Here is a 24,088-nt window from a genome sequence, read left to right on the forward strand (position 1 = left end):
ATATACACAGTATATGGTACATTGTGTAAGATGAAGAAAAATACTGGTATCCAACAAGGGGAAAAAGACTTTTTCAAAGCACATGGACATGCTCAGCAGCAAAACTGAAACTGCACCCTCCACTTTCACCCTGAACAATTGGTGGTGGTGTGGGGGGCATGTATTATTTTTCAAATAGCAGCTTCAGTACCTTTAACCACTACTCCATACCTTTAAAAAATCCAATTGGTGGGGCTGGGAATATGGCCAATGGTAGAGTGCTTGCCTTGCATACATGAAGCCCTGGGTTCGATTCCTCAGCACCACATAAATAGAAAAAGCCAGAAGTAGCACTGTGGCTCAAGTAGTAGAGTGCTATCCTTGAGAAAAAAGAAGCCAGGAATAGTGCTCAGGCCCTGAGTTCAAGCCCTAGAACTGGCAAAAAAAAAAAAGTCTAATGGTAAAACCTTATACACAGTAATGATAGCAATGACTTTATTTTTTATTAGTATAACATCCTAGAGGGCAGAAAGGCTGTAAAGGTGAGTGCTGTTTCTCAAATAAGTAAAGCCAAAACCTCCACACTTCATTCCAGGATAGTTCAGGGGGTCTTGTCTGCCATTAAAATGCCTTCGCCATGGTATATTAAATCAGTCTTTCATTACTGTGACAAAATGCCAGAGGTAAGCAACTTACAGTTGAAGATGGTATCTTATACTTATTTTGTTTATGGTTTCAAAGGCTTCAGTCCATGAACCCCAGCTCTACTGCTTTGGGAACTGTGGCAAGGCAGTCAGGGGAGGGGCATGGCAGAGCCAAGTTGTTCACTTCATGGCAGCTGGGAAGCAAGAGAGAGGAAGAAACTAGGGTTCCAACATTCCTTTCCAGTGCATACCTCAATGACCTAATTTCCTTCCACTAGGTTCCACCTCCTAAAAGACTCTAGCAGCCAATGAGCTCATCAGCTGAGAATGAAGTCTTTAACCTAGGAGCCTTTGGGATACACTTAAGAGCCAACCCTTAGTACCTGGAGAACAAAGAAAGCTCATCATTATTTTCAGTCACCTGTCCAGGCTGACATTTAGTTGAGAAAAAATAGCTACAATTGAGAGAAGTTCAAGATAGTGGTTCATCATTTGCTTTCTTCCAGTCCATAGCACTAGATATGTTAATTACAGCTTTGAGTAGATAACAGGAAGTAGGATAAACATGTGACTATACACACAGTTAATGAGTATTATTAGCCTTTAAAAATTCTTAGTTTGGCAATTACACACTAATCAAAGGGAGTGTTCTCATGTGGAACTTGCAAGGAAAGCTTACACCTCTGTTTTTACAAACTGAATCATAAAAGAGCTCCAAGCCCTATTTCTCCCCCTTAGCATCTACGCCCTTACACTTGAGCCACATACTTCAATACTTCAGAGCCTAATCTTGAGTTCAGATCATGTCTTTATTTCTGGTAGTAGTGTTCCTGTTTCACACATTTCTCTACATGATCCCTTGGAGCAGTTAAAGTAAGAGGCAAAGAAGCAAGCTAAGAAACCCAAGCTGCTTTTTTTTTTTTTTTTTTTGAGACAGAGTCTTGCCATGTAGCTCAGGCTGGCCTCCTGAGCAGTGCTGGGATTATAGGTATATACCATCACTACCACCTGAACGATTCCTCAATCATAAGCCCATGTATCTGCCTTCTTAAAACCTCTCAGGATCCCATTAGTATGCAGTGAAATACAAATGAATTTGAAGCAAATAATATAGTGATCCCTAATATTTACTTCCATCTCCATTACCTTCTCAACAGCTACCTGAATAGGACAAAAATCCTAAGGTCACAGGCTGATGCCTTAAATGAGGGCCTTGACATCTGACATCCTTGTTATTTTTTGGTTATTGCCTGAATGGTATGTGGACCTAAACTACCCAAACTTTACCCTATTATAATAAGCATCTGGGACCAGATCTGTAACTTAAGACTGGTGGGGAGGGTTGGAGTGGTAGATGCATACCTGGCATAAGTAAGATCCTGGGTTCACTACCCAGTATCAGAAGAAAAAGGAGGAACAGGGAGCTGGGCACAATGATCTGTGTTTATAGTTCCAGCTACTCTGGAGGACAAGGAAGTAGTATTGCTTAATGAGCCTAGGAGTTTGAAGCCAGTCTGGGCAAGTCCCACTTAAAAAAAAATGGCAGGCTTGTAATGTGGCTTAGTGGTACAGTGCTTGCCTGGCATGCATGAACCCCTGGGTTCAATTCCTCAGTTCCACATAAACAGAAAAGGCTGGAAGTGGTGCTGGGCAAAAGAAGCTCAGGGACACTGTGCAGGCCCAGTTCTGGGGGGAAAAAAAATGGCAGCAGGGGAGAAGGGTAGTGTGTTAGGGAACTAAGAGCATAAATGTGGCTTGAAGGAATAGGAATTCACTTTAATTCCCAAGTGAACTGATCCTTTCTGCAACAGGATCCAAAGGATGATGGGAGGAACCGCCAGGTCATTGGGAATGAGGTATGCAGCATGTGGCCTGACCTTGAACAAGGAAGTTCTTTCATAGCACAGAAGGGACAGCATGCTGGCAAGGAGGGGATACCCACAAAGCCCTTCTGTGATACATACATTGCTGGAAAATCTGGCTGGAAAATCGGAGCAAGGCCAAGATTCCACGGAGGCCAGAGTCTGCCTCGCATCTCCTGTCACCATTCTTGGGGCATGTTCCAGAAAACAAGAGCCCTGTGATAACATACCAACAACCTAAGCATAAAGGTGATGTGTTTTGGCTTTTTTGTGGGTTGTAGGGCTTGAACTCAGAGCCTGGGTGCTTGTCTCTGAGCTCTTTTGCTCAAGGCTAGTGCTCTGCCACTTTAACCCATGGTGTCACTTTTGGTTTTCTGGTGGTTAAATGGAGATAAAGAGTCTCATACACTTTCTTGCTTGGGCTGGCTTTGAACTATGATCATCAGACCTCAGTCTCCTGAGTAGCTAGGATAACAGGCGTGAGCCACCAGCACCTGGCTCTATTTTAGTCTTCAAATCCCCCAAATGTTGGGCCATTGTGCAAATATAAATGCTGTTTAGGACTTGGTATTCTAAACTCACTAGCTACAGTCCCTGTTCAAACTTAACTCTTCTAGAAAGCCCTCTCAAATGATTTCAACTGTTCCACTCCCCCTTCCTGTCTCATAACCTTTGACCAAACAGGTCCTCATGAGCCATGTTCTGAACCAGTCTAAGGAAGGTTTGAAGAGTAGTTGTAGCCAACTTGCTCTGGAAAGGAACAAGTGCTGTGTGACAGAGAAATAAGCATTGCCTTGCCAGGCTCAGTGGCAGAGCATCCAAAGATGGCTGTAGGAAGGTGCTATGCCCAGTAGTCTGCCTTTCTTTCAGCTATAGCTTTTTAATCAGGCATCACTCTCTGTAGTTACCATGTCCTCACCTTATAAAGAGCAGTGAAGATCTACAGTTCCAACTGCAAAAATTTAGCATCTGCTTCCCAGGGCACAGCACAGCCACTTTTGGTCATTCTCAGTGGTATATCCATTAAAGTAGGCAGGCCCTCTGATTTGTCAGAGGAACTGGTTGTCTGGCACAAATGCATAGACAGAGCAATGAATGGCATCTTCTCTTTCCATCTTTAGCCAATGGATTTTTTTTTTCTTTCCAAGCACTATACTACTTCCCCTGGACATGTTCATTTTCAACCAGACCCCCCAGAGCAACCAATCTGGAGCCATGAATAGGGAACAGGGGAGCAAGCTGGTCTTATTTGTATTCCTGTTTCTAACCTTGTGCAATCCTTCAACCAGCCATGTGGGGTCTTTTCCTTGAAGCCTCATGACTGACTACACATACTCACTTAAGCCATTCTGCACCGGAATAATATTTATTTATTTTTTTCCTTGGCAAAAAATTGCTACATTTTTAAAAACAGAAAATCTCAAACAATCAAACGCATTACCCATCATAGAAGAGGGTCTGGCAACAGTACAAAACATTCTACTTAAAGACTTTTTTTGTTTTAAATATACAAGTCAGTTTAAAACAATAGAAGTTCTGTGAGAACTAAGAAATCTACAGGCTGTAGTTTAATAATAGAAAAAAATTAAGACAAAAAGATTTATAGCAACCAGCATTTTGCTTAATTCCCTGTTTATAGCACCTATTTTTCTAGGTTAGAAGATGAGAATTCCAGAACCTGTGGTATATGCTGTGTGCCCTCAAGTTGGGTAGGCTGTTTGCACCCCTCCCCCCAGCAGGAACCCTCCTCATACACTCAGAAGAGGTGTAACTGAGAGAGCAACTAAGAATCTGGGGTGCAGGAATATGACTGCGTTTCCCCAGGAGGATATCGACAGAAGCATTGTATGTACCTAGAGGAAGACTGTGGAAATAGCTGTTACCTTCAACATGATGCATAAAAAGCAGGGAACAACTGGACATCACAGTCAGTGTCCTGCGAGTTTAAAAACCTCAGACTAAACAGACAGTTCAAGGGAGGAACAGGAAAATCACTAATCTGTTACATGCACATCAATGCAGGCTCCAGGCTACTCTATCACCATCCCAGGCTGGGCCAACATAGTAGGAGAGGTGGCTGCAACCCTAAGCCCCACTGCATTGAGAAAACAAATACTCCACACATGAAGCACTCACTACACACAGATAAATCCCCTGCTCCCTCCCACCCTCCTGGCCTGAACCCAATTTAGCAAACAACAGCAAAATGCATGGGGAGATCAGGAGAATGGTAAAGGAAAAGTTGTTCCTTCAAGCCAAGGGTTTCACAATGCCAGACCAGGTCTTGCTTGAGGGGAGAGGAATATTAGGAAGAGGATTCTCTTCACCAAATCCTATGAAGCTTCTGTAGCCTGTGCAGCCAAACCCATGTTTTAGACAAGTGGCCACTGGCTAGGCAGATGGGTGCTTGGGAAATGGAAGGGACACACCCACTAAATTCTCACATGGGGAGTACCCTGATATGATGACAGCAGGGCTGGACTGGGGTCCTGGCATGGAAGGCCCTAAGTAGCCTGTGAGCTAACTCAAAGGTGTTACCAGTGATTTGTTTCTTTTTCTGATTTCACTTCCTACAATCATGTTGTTAAAACTTAAAAAAAAAAAAATGAGATACAGGCCAAACCCAAAGCTGGACTCTGTGAATAAGTTGTTTCTTTTATAAATATTTTAATTACAAGTAATCCTCACTCCAGATAATTTCAGTGACACACAGTACCAACAGGTACACAGGTTCACACGCATACACGCGCATACTCACATGGCTCCCAAACTTTCACAGAAAGTCTGACAGATACCACATAATTATAAAGAAGCCCTACCTCTCAAGAATGAAGTAAGGATGAGAATGACTATGTTATTTCAGCCTCAAGAAGCCAGGGGAGTATGTGTCACTTAAAGAAATAATACAAATAGGAATTTGCAACAATGTTTGGTTGAGAAGCCAGAAAGAAAAGAAAAAAGGAAAAAGAAAATTCCGATTATAGGAGAAAAAAGCAATACAACAACAACAAAAACACCCTTTGGATTTCTTTTCAGAGCTTCTTCCTATGAAGTGCCTAGACCACAGGTAAACTGGTGTTCCCACTAAAATAGGAGAGCTTCCACAATTGGAAAAATAAATTGAAAGAACCAAAGAAACAGAAGGTGGAAGTTAGTGTAACTGCATTTTGGGAGAAAGTTAGCTGTCATTAACTCCAGAGTCCAGCATAGTTTCCATGGAGCCCTGAAGGGAGGGGGCCTCCTGCCACAAAGAGTTTCGTTCCAGACGAGTCGTAGCAGTGGGTGTAAACAGCATTGGGGAAGAAATCAATATCTGAGAAGTAATTCCTCCAGGTTTCATCATGATTCTAGGAAGAAGAAGAGAGCGTTAGTACCTGTAGGCTATGGACAGAAAAGAAGGGACAAGTAAGCTTTCTGGTCTTAGTAAGAACCCTATAAAAAGTTGGATGAAGGAAGAGATAATACTGACCAAGAAGCACTGTACTCATAATCTGACTTAATGAAATTGTAACCTCTGTGTATAAATTACAAAAAAAAACTGGTTCTCATGGAATATGAGATTCACCACCCCCGCCCCCCCTCCCCCCCACCCCCGCCAATTTATGCTGGTCCTGGGGCTTGAACTCAGGGCCTAGACATTGTCCCTGAGCTTCATTTTGCTCAAGCCCAGCACTCTACCACTTGAGCCATGGTATCACTTTCAGTTTTGGTAGATGTAGTGGTAAGTCTCACAGATTTTCCTGTTCCAGCTGGCTTCAAACCAATATCTTCAGATCTCAGCCTCTTGAGTAGCTAAGATTACAGGTGTGAGCCTGGCTGGGCCTCTTCCTAAGTAAACATTAAGAAGAACTGAGTAGGCTCAAGATTTATTACAAAAAGCACATGTCTTCACAAGACAGTTGGAAATAAACTCCATAATTACTCACTGGCAGCCATGGCATAAGGTTCCTCCTTATCCTTCCTGTTCTATCACCATTTGGGGGAATTCTAAGTCAACTAGTACGCTTTAACTAGGCCTTGTAATTCTCAGGTGTAATAAGGAACATTCAAGGGAACAAGACTTCTCTGTTCCAGACAGTGCCTCTTACCATTGAAAAAGTGTGGGCAGGTAGGTAGTGTGTCAGCACAAGCACAGGTGAATGGGTAGAGGGAAGACAATTTTTGTCACTGCCCAGCAACCATCTCAGGTGGAGGCTTACTCACCAGCCAACCCTTGCCAGTGGTTAGTTTCAGATTTTCCCCTGCTAGTCTGGGCTTGGATCCATAACATGCTGAGAACCTCTCTTCCAGAAACCTCTGAGCTCGGATGTCATAGAAGAGCAGGGAGCCCTGCCCTGTGCCCACAGTGATGATGTGCTCGTAGAAGCTCACTGACCGGATCCCTGAGAGACAAAAATAAGGGTGAAGAAGACAAAGAATATGGACTTGGTAGCCTGCTAGCTTGCGTTTCTCCATCACTGAGTTTGCACTGCACCTCCAAAAATCACACCAGGAACTGGGTGCCAGTGGCTCATGCCTATAATCCTAGTTACTCAGGAGGCTGAGATCTGAGGATCGTGGTTCCCTGGCAGGAAAGTCCATGAGACTCTTCTTCTTCTTATTTATTTATTTATTTTTCTTGATAGTCCTGGGGCTTGGACTCAGGGCCTGAGCACTTTCCCTGGCTTCTTTTTGCTCAAGGCTAGTACTCTACCCCTTGAGCCACTTCCAGCCTTTTCTGTTTATGTGGTGCAAAAGAATCAAACCCAGGGCTTCCTGCATGCTAGGCAAGCACTCTACCACTAAGCCACATTCCCATCCATAGCCATTCTTCTCAGTTCTAAAAAGTGAGTATCTTAAACATACCAAACCAGCCCCAAACAAAAGCCTCTTTTACAATATCAACATAGGAGTAAATATTAATTGAAAGAAAGAAAAGACTAAATTGTAATCCGTAAGCCTTTTTTTTTTCATAAGAAAAAGACCAAAATGAGATAACCAAGAAAATACTTTGTTAAATTGGAAACTTGGATTCTGGTCCCTGAAAGTTTCCCCATCAAGCTGTGTAATGTCGGGCAAGTTATTTCACCACTCTGTGCCTTAGTCTTGCCTGTACAATAGGATCAACACTATGTTTTCCTCTCTGCTTCCCAAAGGATTCTTGGTAGGATAAAATGAGATATGAAGGGCTGGGAATATGGCCTAGTGGTAAAGTGCTCGCCTCATAAAATGAGAAGTGAAAAGGATATTCTGAAACCTAAGTAAACACTATAAGTACAAGTCTCCTTTTCCCTTCCAATATAGCTCTTAGAATATGGTATAAGAGTGGAGGCTGGGAACTAGAGTCAAGCTTGGTGGTCAAGCACTTGCTAATAAGCATGTGCAAAGGCCTGAGGTCAATCCAAAGTCCACAGCACAGCTAACCTAAAAAAGGAGGCCAGAGTCAGAATGAACTTGAAATCAGTATCTTCCTCAGCTTGAGTGTAATTGCCACATAATACACAGCTTCCTCATGCCCCTTCGTAAATTCCTTATCACTCCATCATGCCAATTCCTTTCGGTATAAACAGAACTTTAATTCAGAAAGATACCCAGAAGGGCTGGGAATATGGCCTTGTGGTAAAGTGTTTGCCTTGCATACATGAAGCCCTGGGTTCGATTCCTCAGCACCATGTATATAGAAAAATCCAGAAGTGGCGCCGTGTCTCAAGTGGCAGAGTGCTAGCCTTGGACAAAAAGAAGCCAGGGACAGTGCTCAGGCCCTGAGTTCAAGCCCAGGATTGGCAAAAAAAAAAAAAAAAAAAAAAAATCTTAGAAGAAAGATACCCAGCAAAAAGTTACCACAGATTAGAACACAAAGAAAGCTCTATGAAAGAACACACACGTTTCTAACAAAGACTTTTATGGCCATGTATTAGTGCTGCCATATTTGGATATCCAAACTTCTTTGTCATCAATGCTCTCATATTTTACATACAGATCGCTGTATTTGCTTGGAAAACAACACAGAAAGTGAGCATCAAAACTCTTTTACAGGGGCTGGGAATATGGCCCAGTGGCAAGAGTGCTCGCCTTGTATATAGCAAGCCCTGCGTTCAATTCCTCAGCACCACATATATAGAAAACGGCCAGAAGTGGCGCTGTGGCTCAAGTGGCAGAGTGCTAGCCTTGAGCAAAAAGAAGCCAGGGACAGTGCTCAGGCCCTGAGTTCAAGGCCCATGACTGGCAAAAAAAACCCCAAAAAACAAAACAAAACAACAAAAAACCTCTTTTACAATGTAACTTTAAATTGGAAGGGCACCTGGGGACTTACCACTGCCTCGCTCCCTGGAACAGACAGACTTGACACTGTATGATGGCTGCCGTGGATCCAAGAAGGAGACATGAGCTTGAGAGCCCACTGCATACACTGACCATTCACTACCATAGGCCAGACACACATTCTCACGGCAATATGGAAGTTTGGTGGATAGGAGCTGAAAACGAGAAGAAATATAGATGTGACATCAAACCAGTAATCCTACACACCAGAGGCTCAGGTGGGAAGATCCTAAGTTTCAGGTCAGCCTTGTCTACAAAGTAAGATCCTGTCCTGAGAATTTACACAAAAAAAGGGAGAGGTGTTGCTCCATACCTTTGTAGGGTTTCCTCACACACAAGCAATATAAAGTCAAAGACCAACTCAGGGAAAAAAACCCCAACTTCCTACTGGTGTTGGTGGCTCTTGCCTGTAATCCTATCAACTCAGGAGGTTGAGACTTAGAGGTGGTGGCTTGAAGCCAGCCCAGGCAGAAATTTCCTCAAAATTCAGTACATTCATTGCCACAGTCACAGTCATTGTCAACCAACAAAAAGTCTAGCTGGAGGCATGGCTCAAGTGGTACAGCACCAACCAAAGGCAAACAATGAAAACAAAAGGTTATAAGTTCAAGTCCCAAGTGTGGTGACAAGAATAAAAATCTCCCCAATTGGAGATAAAGATAAATCTGAAATTAAATACTCAGAATGACAGGAAAGGCTTAGAATTACAGGTTGTTTCCAGGAAAAACCCCACAGCAAAAAAGCCAAAGTCCACAACCTGTTCTGTTTGTAGGAAGGGCCACCACCTTCTTTACTACTCTTTAGATAAAGGAGCTAATTTCTAGCTACCTTCAGTTTTATCTCCCCAGTTGAAAGGGAACTGTATACTACAGAAAGCACACTTAGTACTGGCTTCATGTGGCTTAGTGGTAGAATGCTTGTTTAGCATGAATCAAGTGGTAAGAGTGCCAGCTTTCAGTAGGGCCTAACTTTTAGGCTTTTCTGCTCATACAACACACTAAGTAATCAATAATCTAAGTACAATGCTTAAATACACTGTGGACTGGATGAAATGTCAAGGAGCTTCTCAGTAAGCCCCTGTAATCACTTTCCCCATTTCCATCCTCAGATCTTTTTTCTTTGGCCAGTCCTGGGCCTTGAACTCTGAGCCTGAGCACCATCCCTAAGCTCCTTTTGTACAAGGCCAGCACTCTACTACTTGAGCTGCAGGGCCACTTTTGGCTTTTTCTGTGATTAACTGGAGCCAGGAGTCTCATAGACATTCCCTCCCCAGGCTGGCTTTGAATGGCAATCCTTAATCTCAATCTCAGCCTCCTGAGTAGCTAGGATTATAGGTGTTAGCTACTGGTGTTTTACTCAGATCTTTTTTTTTTTTTTTCATTAAAGAGTTTGCTTTCCCTTCAAGAAAAGCAGGCCAATAAAGGAAATGCAAATCAAAACAACCCTGAGATACCATCTTACCCCAGTTAGATTGGCCAACATTTTGAATTCTAACAACCACAAATGCTGGCAGGGATGTGGGGAAAAAGGAACCCTACTGCACTGCTGATGGGAATGTAAACTAGTACAACAGCTATGGAAAGCAGACTGGAGGTTCCTCAAAAAACTAAACCACACCTTGGCATCTACCCTAAGCATCATGAGCCAAGATATGTGATAAGGACACCTGTACATCCATATTCACTGCTGCACTGTTCACAATAGCCAAGATGTCGAAACTACCCAGATGTCCCACAATAGATGAGTAGATCCAAAAAATGTTGTACTGGTACCTATACACACTGGCATTTTACACAGCCAATAGAAAGAATAAAATAATGTCATTTGCAGGGAAATAGATGGAACTAGAACAAATCATGTTAAGTGAGATAAGCCAAGATTAGAGAGACAAACACCACATGTTCTCCCTGATATGTAGAAATTAGATCTAAAAGGCACTGGGATATGACAAAAAATACATAGAATTCTAGATGCCCACACAACAGTAGGACCAAAAGAGGATAGTCTTAGGAGAGAATCACAAAGGTGCAATACCCAAGCACTTCCTCATATGTATATAAAATAATATATATATACTGAAACAAACTCCAAAGATATGGAAACAAAGGGCTTTTTTCTTGTGTTTTTTTTTTGTTGTTGTTGACTCTGTATTCTTTACCTTATGTATGATGTATTCACATCCACATCTGAGGGAGGGTGGGGGGAGGACACAGAATCAGAGAAAAAAGGGTGAAAAAGTACAGCAGTGGAATCCACTGGCTACACTAGACATTGATGAAAGTGAACTATGCAACTCATGAGTGGAGATGGAAGAGATGGAATGGGAAAGAATGAGGGAACAGATGACACCATGTGAAAGGAAATGTACTTATTTCCAGATGTATGTAAAGGTAACTCTGCTGCATATCACCTCTAAAAGAATAATAAAATAAACTGGAAAAAAAAGAAAAGAAAAGCAGGCCAGATTCAGAATTTCATGTACTGTACAATAACATGCCCAACCCTTTAGAAAACAGGTGTTTTAACTAACAATAACCTATAAACAACTATATGGGGAATTATTAAGTAAAATATAAAATTATATTATCAAACCTTAGACAATGTATTTTCAGCCTTCCAGAGATGAAAGTAGCCATCCAGAGATACTGCTCCTAGTTCCTACAAGAACAATAAAAAACAGGTTATAGTTCAATCTGTACCATAGTAAGCAGGGGAAGACTTTGAAGTATGGGGTCCTCCTGCCTTCTCTTATCCCATGATATTCCCCCATTGAAGGTACTAGTAATAATCAGCCTACCTCCTCCCCCTTTGGACTGCAGCCAGACAGTGTATTACTCTAGCAATAATACAGGGACTCATGGCTCAAAAAGACCCTACTCTGCCACCTTGTTGTACTATTAGAGTAGAGCATACAAGTGAAGCCCAGTTTTCTTTTTTTTTTTTTTTTCTAGGCTATATCCCCAGCCCCTCCCAGTTTTCTTAATCCTCAGTGTGACAGCTGATAAGTAGAAAGAAATGTGGATGGGAGCAGGAGGCTGAGGTAACAATCTCTTTCTCTCTCTCTTTTTTTTCTTGCCAGTCCTGGGGCTTGAACTCAGGGCCTGAGCACTGTCCCTGGCTTCTTCTTGCTCAAGCACTCTGCCACTTGAGCCACAGCGCCACTTCTGACCGTTTTCTGTATATGTGGTGCTGGGGAATCGAACCCAGGGCCTCATGTATACAAGGCAAGCACTCTTGCCACTAGGCCATATCCCCAGCCCCATGCCCCCTAGCTTCTTTTTGCTCAAGGCTAGCACTCTCGAACCATAGCACCACTTCGGCCTTTTCTGTTTATGTGGTGCAGAGGAATCGAACTCAGGGCTTCATGCGTGCAAGGTGAGCACTCTTACCGCTACGCCATATTCCCAGCCCCACAATCTCTCAAACTGTGGCCTCATTCAGTCTTTTCTTTTCCTAGCTCTGGGGTCTACGTTCTTACATTCTACCTAAGACTTTGGGGGCTGGAAATATGGCCCAGAGTGTTCGCCTCATGTACATGAAGCCCTGGGTCTGATTCCTCAGCACCACATAGATAGAAAAAGCTGGAAGTGGTGCTGTGGCTCAAGTGGTAGAGTACTAGCCTTGAGCAAAAAGAAGCCAGGGACAGTGCTCAGGCCCTGAGTTCAAGCCCCAGGACTGACAAAAAACAAAACAAGCAAAAAAAAAAAAAAAAAGACTTTGGCATCAGATCTGATATAATAATTAGGTAAGACCTGGTAGCAATGAAAGGGAAAGGAAGCAGTAAAGAATGAAAAGAAACTTAATATTTAAGAGGGAAAAAAAGCAGGGTTGGGGTGAGAGAGAACTGGGCACTGGTGGATCACACCTATTATCCTAGCTATGCAGGAAGCTGAGACCTGAGGATTTGGTTTGAAGCTAGTCTGAGCAGGAAAGTTTGTACAATTCTCATCTCCAATAATGACAAAAACAAAAAACAAAACAAAAAAATGGAGGTAGAGCAATGTCTCAAGTGGTAAAGTGCTAGTAGCTATGAGCACAAAAAGCTCAGGGACAGTGCCCAGGCCCTAAATTCAAGCCCTAGGACCACCACACACAGGCAAAAGAGTGTTTTCATAGGCAAGTATGAAAATCACACCCCAAATAGAGTGGCTCTGGGGAAACTATGAGGTTACCCCACAAATATGGTTCACTAAAGAGCAATACAAGAGATCAATCCAAGTGAGGTTGGCCTCAGTTACAATTCTTCCCCAGCACTGAGAGCCAGGCACCTGTGGCTCATGCCTAAAATCCTAGCTACTCAGGAGGATGAGATATGAGGATTATAGTTCAAAGCCATCCTGGGCAGGAAAGTCCATGAGACTCTTTGATTCCCAATTAACCACCAGAAAACCTGAAGTGGCTCAAGTGGTAGAGTCCTAGCCTTGAGCTGAATAGTTCAGCAATCGTGCCCAGGTCCAGAGTTCAAGCATTTTTTGCTTGAGGTGCTCAGAAGCCAGGTACCAGTGGTTCATGCCTGTAATCCTAGCTACTCAGGAGGCTGAGATCTGAGGTTTCAAGCCAGCCCGAGCAGGAAAGACTATGGAACTCTTATGTACAATTAACCACCAAAAAAAGCAAGTAGAGCTGTGGCTCAAGTGGTAGAATACTAGCCTTGGGCAAAAAAAGCTCAGTGACACTGACTAGGCCTTGAGCTCAAGCCTCAGAACTGGCAAAAAAGAAAAGAAAAGAAAAGAAAAAAAACGTTCTTTGAACCAAGCAATGCAGCAAGTACTCGATCCATGGGCAAATGAGAAGTGATTGCATTTCCCAAGCCATCATTCAAGAAAACAGAGTCCAGGGATCACTTGGTGAGTTCATACCTTGTTCTTGCTGTTAAAGGCCAAAGCCCGAACTTTGCAGTTGTCAGGGTTTGTGTTCTCTTTAGGGATGTCCTTTAAGACCTTGTGAGTAATATGGGCATACACAGGGACCCGTGACATATTGTGCCTTGCATCACTTTTGGTCAATACATCATCTGTCACTTCCCAGAGTCCCATAGAACCATCACGTGAACCTGCGGGGCAGACAACACAGATGTCAAACCTCCATAGGACAATCTCACAGAAACCAAAGTGTGTTTTTCTTAGTTCTTAGCATCATTTTCATATGCCAGGTAGTCCACCCCTAACACAGAGCAGGAAGCATTTTAATAGCTATGCTGACAATTTGACTAAGGTCTAAGAGTTAAAATATGGTCTTTAAGTTTACACTGTTAAAGAGAATTCTATACAGCTTGATAAAGTCAAATAATTTCCCAAGCTAAATGCTTAAGTCACATGGCATATATTAATATCTGACTTCCAATGGACAGTAGGGTTTTGGAGGCCTGTCATCTAGATCAGAGGAATTTAAATCACTTTTTTTGTATGTGTGCCAGTCCTGGGGCTTGAACTCAGGGTCTGAGCACTGTCCTGCGCTTCTGTGCTCAAGGCTAGCACTCTACCACTTGAAACACAGCACTATTTCCAGCTCTGTGGTAGTTAATCGGAGATCAGTTTCATGGACTTTCCTGCCGGTACTGGCTTCAAACAACAATCCTCAGATCTTAGCCTTCTGAGTAGGTAGGATTACAGGTGTGAGTCACTAGGGCATGGCCTAACTTACTTTTAGGCCTTGACTCTAGGAAATATTATTTCTCTTTCCTTTCTTCTCTTTTCCTTCCTTTCTTCTCTCCCCCTATTCCTTCCTTCTCTCCCCCCCCCCCCTTTTTTTTTGCCAGTCTTGGGGCTTGAACTCAGGGCCTGGGTGCCATCCCTGAGCTGCTTTTGCTCAAAGCTAGTAAGTGCTCTACCACTTGAGCCACAGTGCCACTTCTGGCTTTTTCTGTTTATGTGGTACTGAGGAATCAAACTCAGGGCTTCATGCATGCCAGGCAAGCACTCTACCACTAAGCCATATTCCCAGCCCTTCTCTCTCCCTTTCTTGCTACTCAGTCAAGGCTGGAATGGAACTTACAAATCTCTTGCTTCAGTGTCCCTCATGTTGTGATTATAGATGTTCACTACCAAACCCTGCTTAGACATCTTTCTCTAGGAATATAATATTCAATTCCAGGGAAGCTCAGAGATCTACAGTGGCCACAATCCCCTTAAGAAAGACTTAAGTCAGGAACTGGTGGCTCATGCCTGTAATCCTAACTACTCAGGAGGCTAAATTCTGAGGATCACAGCTGGAATCTAGCCCAGATAGGAAAGTCTGAGGCTCATCTCTAACCACCAAAAAGCCAGAAGTAGAGGTGTGTCTCAAATGGTAGAGTGCCAATATTGAACAAAAGAAATTAATGGAAAGTACCCTGGCCCAGCCAGGGCCCAGCACGCATAGGTGCATGCCCCCCCCACCAAAAAAAAAAAAGGTAAACTGCTGGTAGCAAGCTCTGACTGTGCTTTCTGGCACATAGCTGGCTTATCTTTCCAGGGTACAACTAAGCAATCTACAACAAAATCCTCAATATTTATATTCTGATCTAAGAATGGTCCCATAAACAAAGGTGTTTATTGGAGCAATCTTTATGCCCAACAATAGGGCAAGCTCATAGCCATAAAACAGAGTACAGCTGGACATGATTCTCATCTGTAATCCTAGCATGCAAGAGGCTAAAGCAGAAATGTGATTTTGAGGTTAATGAGATTTTGTCTCAAAAACATAAACAACAAAATCTAAGCCCAAGAACCACTCAAAAATTTCTTTCCCAGTATAATTATTTGTTAAATCTCTTTTGCAACCAGAAAGTAACCTCCTGATAATCTAGGTTACAGGCATAAGCCACAGGTGCCTGTGTGTAGCTTTTTAAGACTTGGTTTCCTCATCTATAACATAGAACGTAGTTGTCTGTACCTAACATAGGGGGTCAATGGGGAGATAACATAACAATGAATAGTACTGTCGCAGTACAGTCACACCATATATCTGTCAACGATGGACCACATATATGATGGTCAACTCATAGGTAGTAGTGCCTAGTGATATTATAGCCATTTTAGTTTGTTCAGAAATATTCTGTGAAGTTTTCACAACAATAAAGTTGACTAACAACCCAGTTGTCTCTTTCGTATGTTTTTTATGGTGCTGAGGATTAGATCCAGCACTTTTCCTGGGCTGGGCAAATGCTGTGTACTGTTGAGCTATATTCCCAGTTGAACCCATTTCTCACAATGTATCCCCACTGTTAAAGTGATGCCTGGTGTACTTGTTAGGCAGTACTGACACTGGTGTCAACACTTGAGTATTCTACCTCAGAATCAGAAGACTCAAATTCATCATCTCCCCTTCAGAATACATGCCTCTTTGTCATTGAGCTTTATTAGTAAATACTTGCTCTACAACTGTCTTTTTCACTCAAGGCTAGTGTTCTACCACTTGAGCCACAGCTCACTTCTGGCTTTTTGGTGATTAACTGGAGATGACAGTATCATGCATGGGCTTTCCTGCTTGGGCTGACTTCAAATCAGTATCCCCAGATCTTAGGCTCCTGAATAGCTAGGATTACAGTGCTCTACTACTTGAGCCATCAGCACCTGGCTTAACACTCCCATCTTCTACTCAGGTGCATAGCCAGGGAACTAAAATTGCTTTTAGGCTTTTCAGTCTCCTAGATTACCAAGCCCTGAGTTCAAGCCACAGAACTGGGGAGAGGGAAGCTATAAAGTCGTTAAAAAAAATTCTAATACTTTGGGGAGTATATTAACCTTTCTTTTTTTTTTTGTTTTTGTTTTTGTTGTCAGTCCTGGGGCGTGGACTCAGGGCCTGAGCACTGTCCCTGGCTTCTTTTTGCTCAAGGCTAGCACTCTACCTCTTGAGCCACAGCTCCACTTCTGGCTTTTTTCTATATATGTGGTGCTGAGTAATCGAACCCAGGGCTTCATATATACGAGGCGAGCACTTTACCACTAGGCCATATTCCCAGCCCTATATTAACCTTTCTAAAATACTTTCTTTTTTTTTTTTTTTGTCGGTCATGGGGCTTGAACTCTGGCCTATGTGCTGTCTCTGAGCTCTTCAGCTCAAGGCTAGCACTCTACCACTTGAGCCACAGCACCACTTCTGGTTTTTCTGGTGGTTATTTGGAGATAAAAGAGTCTCATGGACTTTCCTACCCAAGCTGGTTTTGAATTATGATCCTTAGATCTCAACCTCCTGAGTTGCTAAGCTAGGATTACCAGCATGAGCCACTAGCACCCAGCTCCAAAATATCCACAATCATCTCAATAAAGTTCTAAAAATATGTTGTGACCAACATGCTTTTTAGGCTGAGGAAGAATATAAATAATAACAGATGAATGTACCAAGGGACACATTGTAAATATTCATGTAAATTTAATAATAAAACTCCCGAGTAATATTAGCAACTAGCTTACGAATCTAAGATAATTAACTAACTAAATAAAAAAGAATATGCCTAAAAATGATTTATTGAAAGTTAACTAGTTAAGTTAGAAAGAGAAAGAACCAATACTAGAAACAAGATCTCTTGGCCTCTAGCCAATGCATATTGTTTACTGAATTGCTATTACGTTACTATGGCTTTTCAACCTTTTGACCATGCCAAAACCTCTTAAAAAATATAACTTTACCAGACACTGCCATGGTATCATTGATCCATGCGATAGAAAAGATCCAATCCTTGTGTCCATCCTGGAAGCAGAGCAAAGAAAGTAACACGTAGAGGGAAGAAAACAAAGACAGATCAGCAAAATAAGGACTATACTCAACTCTCCTGAAAAAGCATACAAAAGCTTGATAGACACTGCTCCAACATCATGCTGACATTTGTTGTGAACATCAATGTATCCTGCACCTCTCTACTAAAGAAGCTCCTCTATGAGCTTACTTATTAGCAGTTGACAGGGGCCACAGTTAAGCGGGTCTCTACTATGTCACAGAACAGATGGTCTCCAACCTGCTCATGGCTTTCTTGAGCCCCTACACCCTCTGAAGCCTATCCAGTATGGCCAAGAATCTGTGCATCAGCCAACTACTAAGACATGAACTGAGCCAGTTAGGCAGAGATGGCTCTACATTCACCTGACGGCTGCAGTACCCTGATTGATCTATACAGTCTTTTTTTTTGGTGGGTCGTGGGGCTTGAACTCTGGGCCTGGGCGCTGTTCCTGAACTCTTCAAGCTCAAGGGCAGCAGTTTAAGACTTGAGCCACAGTGCCACTTCCAGTTTTCTGGTGGTTAACTGGAGATAAGAGGTCTTATGAACTTTCTTGCCTGAGTTGTCTTGAACTGTGATCCTCAGATCTCAGCCTTTGATTAGCTAGGATTACAGGCATGAGCCACCAGTGCCCAGCTCATCTGTACAGTTTTGCCTGGGGCCATCCCACATGCAGTGTTATATGCTCCTCCAACCCCAAAGCTCCCCTACCTCCAGGTCAGAAGAAATAAGTGGTTTATAAACAAAACAAATAAAAATAATAATAACTGTGAGCAGGGCACAGTGGCAAATCCTCATCAACCAGGGGTAAAGGCAGGATGATTACAAATCCAAGGCCAGCCTGATATACGTAGTGAGACCCTGTCTCAAAACACAAGCCAGACATTGGTGGTTCATGCCTGTAATCCTAGCTACTCAGGAGGCTGAGGATCATAGTTCAAAGCCACACCAGACAGAAAAATCTGTGAGGCTCTTATATCCAATAAACTATTCAGCCAAAAGTGGTGCTGTAGCTCAAGTGGTAGAGCACTAGCCTTGAGCAAAAGACACTCTAAAGGACAGCACCCCAGGCCCTGAGTTCAAGCCCCACAATCATCACATAAACACACACATACAAAAAGCTGGGTACTTAAAGCTGGGTGCTGGTGGCTCACACCTGTAATCCTAGCTATTCATCAGGTTGAGATCTGAGGACTGTGGTTCAAAGCCAGACCAGGCAGGAAAATGTGTGAGACTCGTATCTCCAAGTAACCACAGAGGAGTAAAGGGGTAGGGGAATGGAGTGGAGCTATGACTCAAAGTGGTAGAGCACTAGCTTTGAGCAAAAAAGCTCAGGAACAGCACCTAGGACCTGAGTTCAAACCCAGTGGCCAACAAACAAGACAAAACAAAACAAAAACCCAACCAACATTTATCTCTGATTATTTAAACCCAGAGGCCAGTTTGGATTATATACCCACACCTTGCCTCAAGAAAACAAAACAAGGCTTTGTTTCTTATTCACAGCTATGTCCTCATAGCTTAAAACAATGGCCATAGAAGACTCAATAAACAGTTGGTGACCAAATGGCTTAATAAGCTTGGTTTCTGACTGGGAAATGGGAAACAGGTGGACTCGGGATTCAAAAGTAACCCCATGTTATTGCGTCCCCCTCTCCCCCAGTGCACAGGAGTGGTTTGCTGCTCACCCAGTTATCAAACATGCCCTGGGCTGGGGGTGTGGCTCAAGTGGTAGAGAAACTGTGAAGCCCTGAGTTCAAACCCCAGTACCACTAATTAATTAAAAAACAAATATACGTTCACACTCCAGTATTCCCAAAAACAAAAAAATAAAAACATGTCTATGGAGCTTAGTCCCTCTTCTGCTACCTATACCCCTTTCACCCTCATATTTAGAGTTAAGAGAAATCTAGAGAACATCAGTCCTTTCCAGAAGGAAAAGGGTTCATACCAGGCAATGTTTAAAAACTACAACCAATGGGAAAACTTACATCACCCACACAAACAGGATCTAGTGTAGGCAGTCGATAGATGGCAAGACTGTTAGGGTTGTCTCCTCCAGTGGCTAGCAATGTCCTTGAAGGATTCAGCTCAATTGCATGGATACCACAGCCCTGCTGGGTCACACCTCCAGGTTCCCGGTCTTTCAGAATGGGGATCTTGGTGATCTGGCTTGTCTGAACATCTACTACAAATAGCTACAAGAAAAGAAGGATGCACAAAATAAATAGTTTCTATTTCATGTGGCTGACTAGATGCAAACATTCACTTGTCAATTAGTCACCAAATGTACATGTCAAATGAAACAAAGATAAATAAAACGTCATGCTAGACAAAAGTATAACATGCTACCATGACATGAACAGATATAGTAAGTAGTAAATTCTGCCCAGATTGGGTGTGTTAGTATATGCTTATAAATTCTAGCTACAGGAAGCTAAGGCAGGAGGAAAACTAGATGCCACTGTAGACTTACAAAGTGAGCCCCTGTCTCAAAAATCCGAAGAAAAACAAAACAAATCTACTCAGGACCATACAAGGCTTCAAAGAGGTCTTCTAATAGTCTATGAACAAAAGAGCCAGATCAAAACAAAGTTTCTTGTCAGCTTGGGCATTGAATTCTCCTTCTACACAAGGAATCTTGTAAATAAAATGTCTCAGACTATCTCATAATCTCTATTAAACATACATATTAATTCTACTAGGACTTCTAAAATGACTCCAGACCTATCAATCACACATACTGTTCTGCCTTTGCTCATCTTGCTGTCTTCACTTGACATGCTTTCTTCAATTTATCATTCTCACCTTTGTTCACTCTCCTAGACACAGCTCATGTTTTATGAGATATTTTATGGAAAAAGATCAGTATTAGAGAAGGAACATCTTCCCTAATGGTCAATTACTAAACTGTGATTTAATGGTTCAATCGTTCATTCATTCACTCAGCCATTTGCAGGTACTGTTGTTCCACAGGCTAAAAATGTGACTATGAAAAGGATATAAAAGTTTCCTCAATGCCAGATTCAATGACTATTGCCAGTAGTCTTGCTACTCAAGAGGCTGAGGCAGCAGAATTATTTAAGCCCAGGAGTTCAAGCCCAGTCTGAGCAACATATCAAGTACTTCTGCTTGCACAGGATGTCTATGAAAGGAGAAACTCAGGTTTCTCTCAGTTGACTCAACTTTAAAATATAAAAGTGCAGGGACTGGGAGGCCTAGTGGTAGAGTGCTTGCCTCGTATACATGAAGCCCTGGGTTCGATTCCTCAGCACCATATATATAGGAAAAGCCAGAAGTGGTGCTGTGGCTCAAGTGGCAGAGTGCTAACCTTGAACAAAAAAGAAGCCAGGGACAGTGCTCAGGCCCTGAGTTCAAGCCCTAGGACTGGTGAAAAAATAAAATATAAAGGTGCACTGATGGCTCAAGCTTATAATCCTACCCAAAAGGCTGCAATCAGAGGATCAAGGTTTGAGGCCAGCCTGGGCAGAAAGCTCATGAGACTCCACCTTTAAAATAACCAGCAAAAAGTGGGAGAGGTAGAAGCATGGTTCATATGTTAGAATACAAGCAAGCAAACAAGCTAGAAACCCTAAGTTCAAACTTTGGTACCGCCAAATAATAATAATTACAAGAAATACTACACATAAATTACATATGCATACATATGTACATACACACAAATACATATACATACATAAAAAGAGGAGTAACCAAAACAAGAGTGTCAGAGACTGAGGGGGAAAAGAAAGAGACAAGGGAGAGAAACCACTCACAAATCCATAATATCAGGTCTGGCAATTACATAATTTATCTGTCTAACTAGATATGCTGCTGATGCAGATATTTTATTTGAACTCAGGGCCTGTGTGCTGGTCCCTTAGCTTTTTCACTCAAGGATGGCACTCTACCACTAGGGTTTTTTTATTTTGCCAGTGCTGGGGCTTGAACTCACCTGAGCCACAGTGCTATCTCTGGCCTTTTCTATTTATGTGGTACTGAGGAATCAAACCCAGGGCTTCATGCATGCTAGGCAAGTACTCTACCACTAAGCCTCATTTCCAGCCCTCACTAGGCTTTTTATTAGCTAATTGGAAGTAAAAGTCTCTTGAGTTAGTCTGCCTAAGCTGGCTTTGAACAGTAATCCTCAGCTCTAATTCTCCTCAGTAGCCAGGATTAACAGTAATGAGTCACTAGCACCCTGCTACATCTCACAGGCTTTTTTTTGGCCAGTCCTGGGGCTTGAACTCGGGGCCTGATCTCTGTTCCTGGCTTCTTTTTGCTCAAAACTAGCACTCTACCACTTGAACCATAGCGCCATTTCTGGCTTTTCTATATGTTGTACTAAGGAATTGAACCAAGGGCTTCATGCATATGAGGCAAGTACTCTACCACTAGGCCATATTCCCAGCCCCCTCACAGGCATTTTAAATTATCTTCCTTCTTAAACTGTCCAGTCACTAATGCTACCACTATCTGCCTAATCACCTAAGCCTTGGTTTTATCCTAGACAATACTATGACTTGAACTCACAGCCCTTTGCTTGCTAGGTAAGCACTCATCACTTAAGCTACATCTCCTGCCCTCCGTTTTCATCATCTAATCAATTAACTAATCCTAATAAATTACCTCCTATACAGAGAGAATCTTTGCTTCCACATCCCTATCCCTTAGATAACTGCTACTGGTCTTGGTATTTTCTGGCATAACCATCACTAAAATTATTCTATTATAAGCACAGTGGAAACTCCATGTCAATCTCTAGTTAGAAATACTCAGTGGAAGCTGGGTACCTGTGGCTCACATCTCTAATCTTAGCTATTCAGGAGGCTGAGATCTGAGGATCCTGGTTTAAAGCCAGCCCAGGCAGATCTATAAAACTCATCTCCAATTAATCACAAAAAGCTAGAAGTACCTTTTTGGTTCAAAGTGGTAGAGCATTAGCCTTGAGCACAAAAGCTCAGAGGCACCCAGACCCTGATTTTAAGCCCCACGACTGGCAGAAAAAAAAATTGGGTAAAATATAAAAGCATGGGCTGAGAATGTGGCTCAGTGGTGGAGTGCTTGCCTAACATGCATGAAATCCTGGGTTTGAGCAAAAGAAGGTTGGGGACAGTGCTCAGGCCCTGAGTTCAAGTCCAAGGACTGGCAGAAATTTTTTTAAAAAAAATATATAAAAGCTTGCCTAAAATAAACGCTTTACCAAATGATTGCTAAATTTTTTATGGTGTGAAAAGCTTCCTACATTTCTTCTTCTTCTTCTTATTTTGCCAGTCTGGGAGCTTGATCTCAGAATATGGGCTCTGTCCCTGAGCCTCTCTGTGCTCAAGGCTAGCTAGCATTCTACCACTTGAACCACAGTGCCACTTCCAGCCTTTTCTGTTTATGTGGTACTGAGGAGTTGAACCCAAGGCTTTGTGCAATATAGGCAAGCACTCTACCACTAAGCCACATTCCCAGCCTAACTGTCTACATTTCTTAAAAAACAAGCCACGTTCTAGTGGCTCACACCTGTGATCCTAGCTACTTAGGAGGCTGAGATCAGAGGATTGTGGTTGGAAGCCGGCGTGAGCAGAAATGTCTGTGAGATTCTTAGCTCCAATTAACAACTCAAAAACCAAAAATGGAGTCTGGGGATTTAGCTCAGTGGAAGAGCATTTGCCTGGCAAGTGCAAGACCCTGAGTTCGGTCATCAGCTCTAGAAAAAAAAAAACCCAAAAACTATAAAAAAACAGAAGTGGTTTTTTGAGCTGTGGCTCAAGTGGTAGAGCACTAGCCTTGAGCACAAAGAGACTCTGAGACAGTGCCCAGGCCCTGAGTTCAAGCCCTACAACTGTCAAAAACAAAAAACAAACACAATTGATACTAGGAGATGGAAAAACAGAAGAATTGGGTCTGTAGAAAGTTAAAAAAAAAAAAACAAAACAAGACTTCATCCTAACCCTCAAATTCTTGCAGAGAAATGACAAGGATGTGCTTCTTCAAGGGAAGTGACAGGGATAAGGATGACCTGCCAAAGAATTACTCTCCATGCTCTCTGACAAGGGGCCAAGGCTTCATGCAGCACATCTCAGAAGCGGCTGTTCCACATTAACCTACTGGGATCCCTGCCAGGAACTGGCAGTAGGGCAAGGTGAGCCTAAGACTCTAGCTTCCTGCATCTCACATTGCAGGGCAGAGGAAGAAAGGCAGGCAAAAACTGGTGCTCAGAAAGGTGTAAGATTAGGGGCTGGGAATGTGGCTTAGTGGTAGAGTGCTTGCCTGGCATGCATGAAGCCCTGGGTTCGATGCCTCAGTACCACATACACAGAAAAAGCTGGAAGTGGTGCTGTGGCTCAATTGGTAGAGTGCTAGCCTTAAGCAAAAAGAAGCCAGGGTCATTGCTCAGGCCCTGAGTCTAAGCGCCAGGACTGGCAAAAAAAAAAAAAAAAAGGTGTAAGATTAGCAGGCACCACGCCACACACTATGAGTATGTACATATGTAAACAGTGTGCTCAAAAGATCGCTGGGTGTGGTCCTAGCACTCAGGAAGCAGAGGCTTGAGGATTTCAAGTTTGAAGCCACCTAGGAATACACAAGACTTGACTTAAACAAACAAACATAGCTTT

At 42.7% G+C, this 24,088-nt stretch overlaps 1 protein-coding gene across 1 annotated transcript in view; it reads right to left on the reverse strand.

The window, feature by feature from the left end:
* Window positions 1-3,841: 3,841 nt before the first annotated feature.
* Window positions 3,842-24,088, reverse strand: part of Dcaf12 (DDB1 and CUL4 associated factor 12) — a 28,104-nt gene continuing 7,857 nt past the window's right edge. The window contains exons 3-9 of the mRNA XM_048364433.1: window positions 19,472-19,678; window positions 17,395-17,455; window positions 13,645-13,838; window positions 11,378-11,443; window positions 8,778-8,940; window positions 6,689-6,867; window positions 3,842-5,832 (exon numbers count right to left, since the gene is read on the reverse strand). Coding sequence (XP_048220390.1) covers window positions 5,674-5,832; window positions 6,689-6,867; window positions 8,778-8,940; window positions 11,378-11,443; window positions 13,645-13,838; window positions 17,395-17,455; window positions 19,472-19,678 — 1,029 coding nt within the window. The 3' untranslated portion in view covers window positions 3,842-5,673. The remainder of the gene's footprint in view (window positions 5,833-6,688; window positions 6,868-8,777; window positions 8,941-11,377; window positions 11,444-13,644; window positions 13,839-17,394; window positions 17,456-19,471; window positions 19,679-24,088) is intronic.

This window comes from Perognathus longimembris, chromosome 1, assembly GCF_023159225.1.
Source record: "Perognathus longimembris pacificus isolate PPM17 chromosome 1, ASM2315922v1, whole genome shotgun sequence".
In the NCBI taxonomy this organism is placed as follows: domain Eukaryota; kingdom Metazoa; phylum Chordata; class Mammalia; order Rodentia; family Heteromyidae; genus Perognathus; species Perognathus longimembris.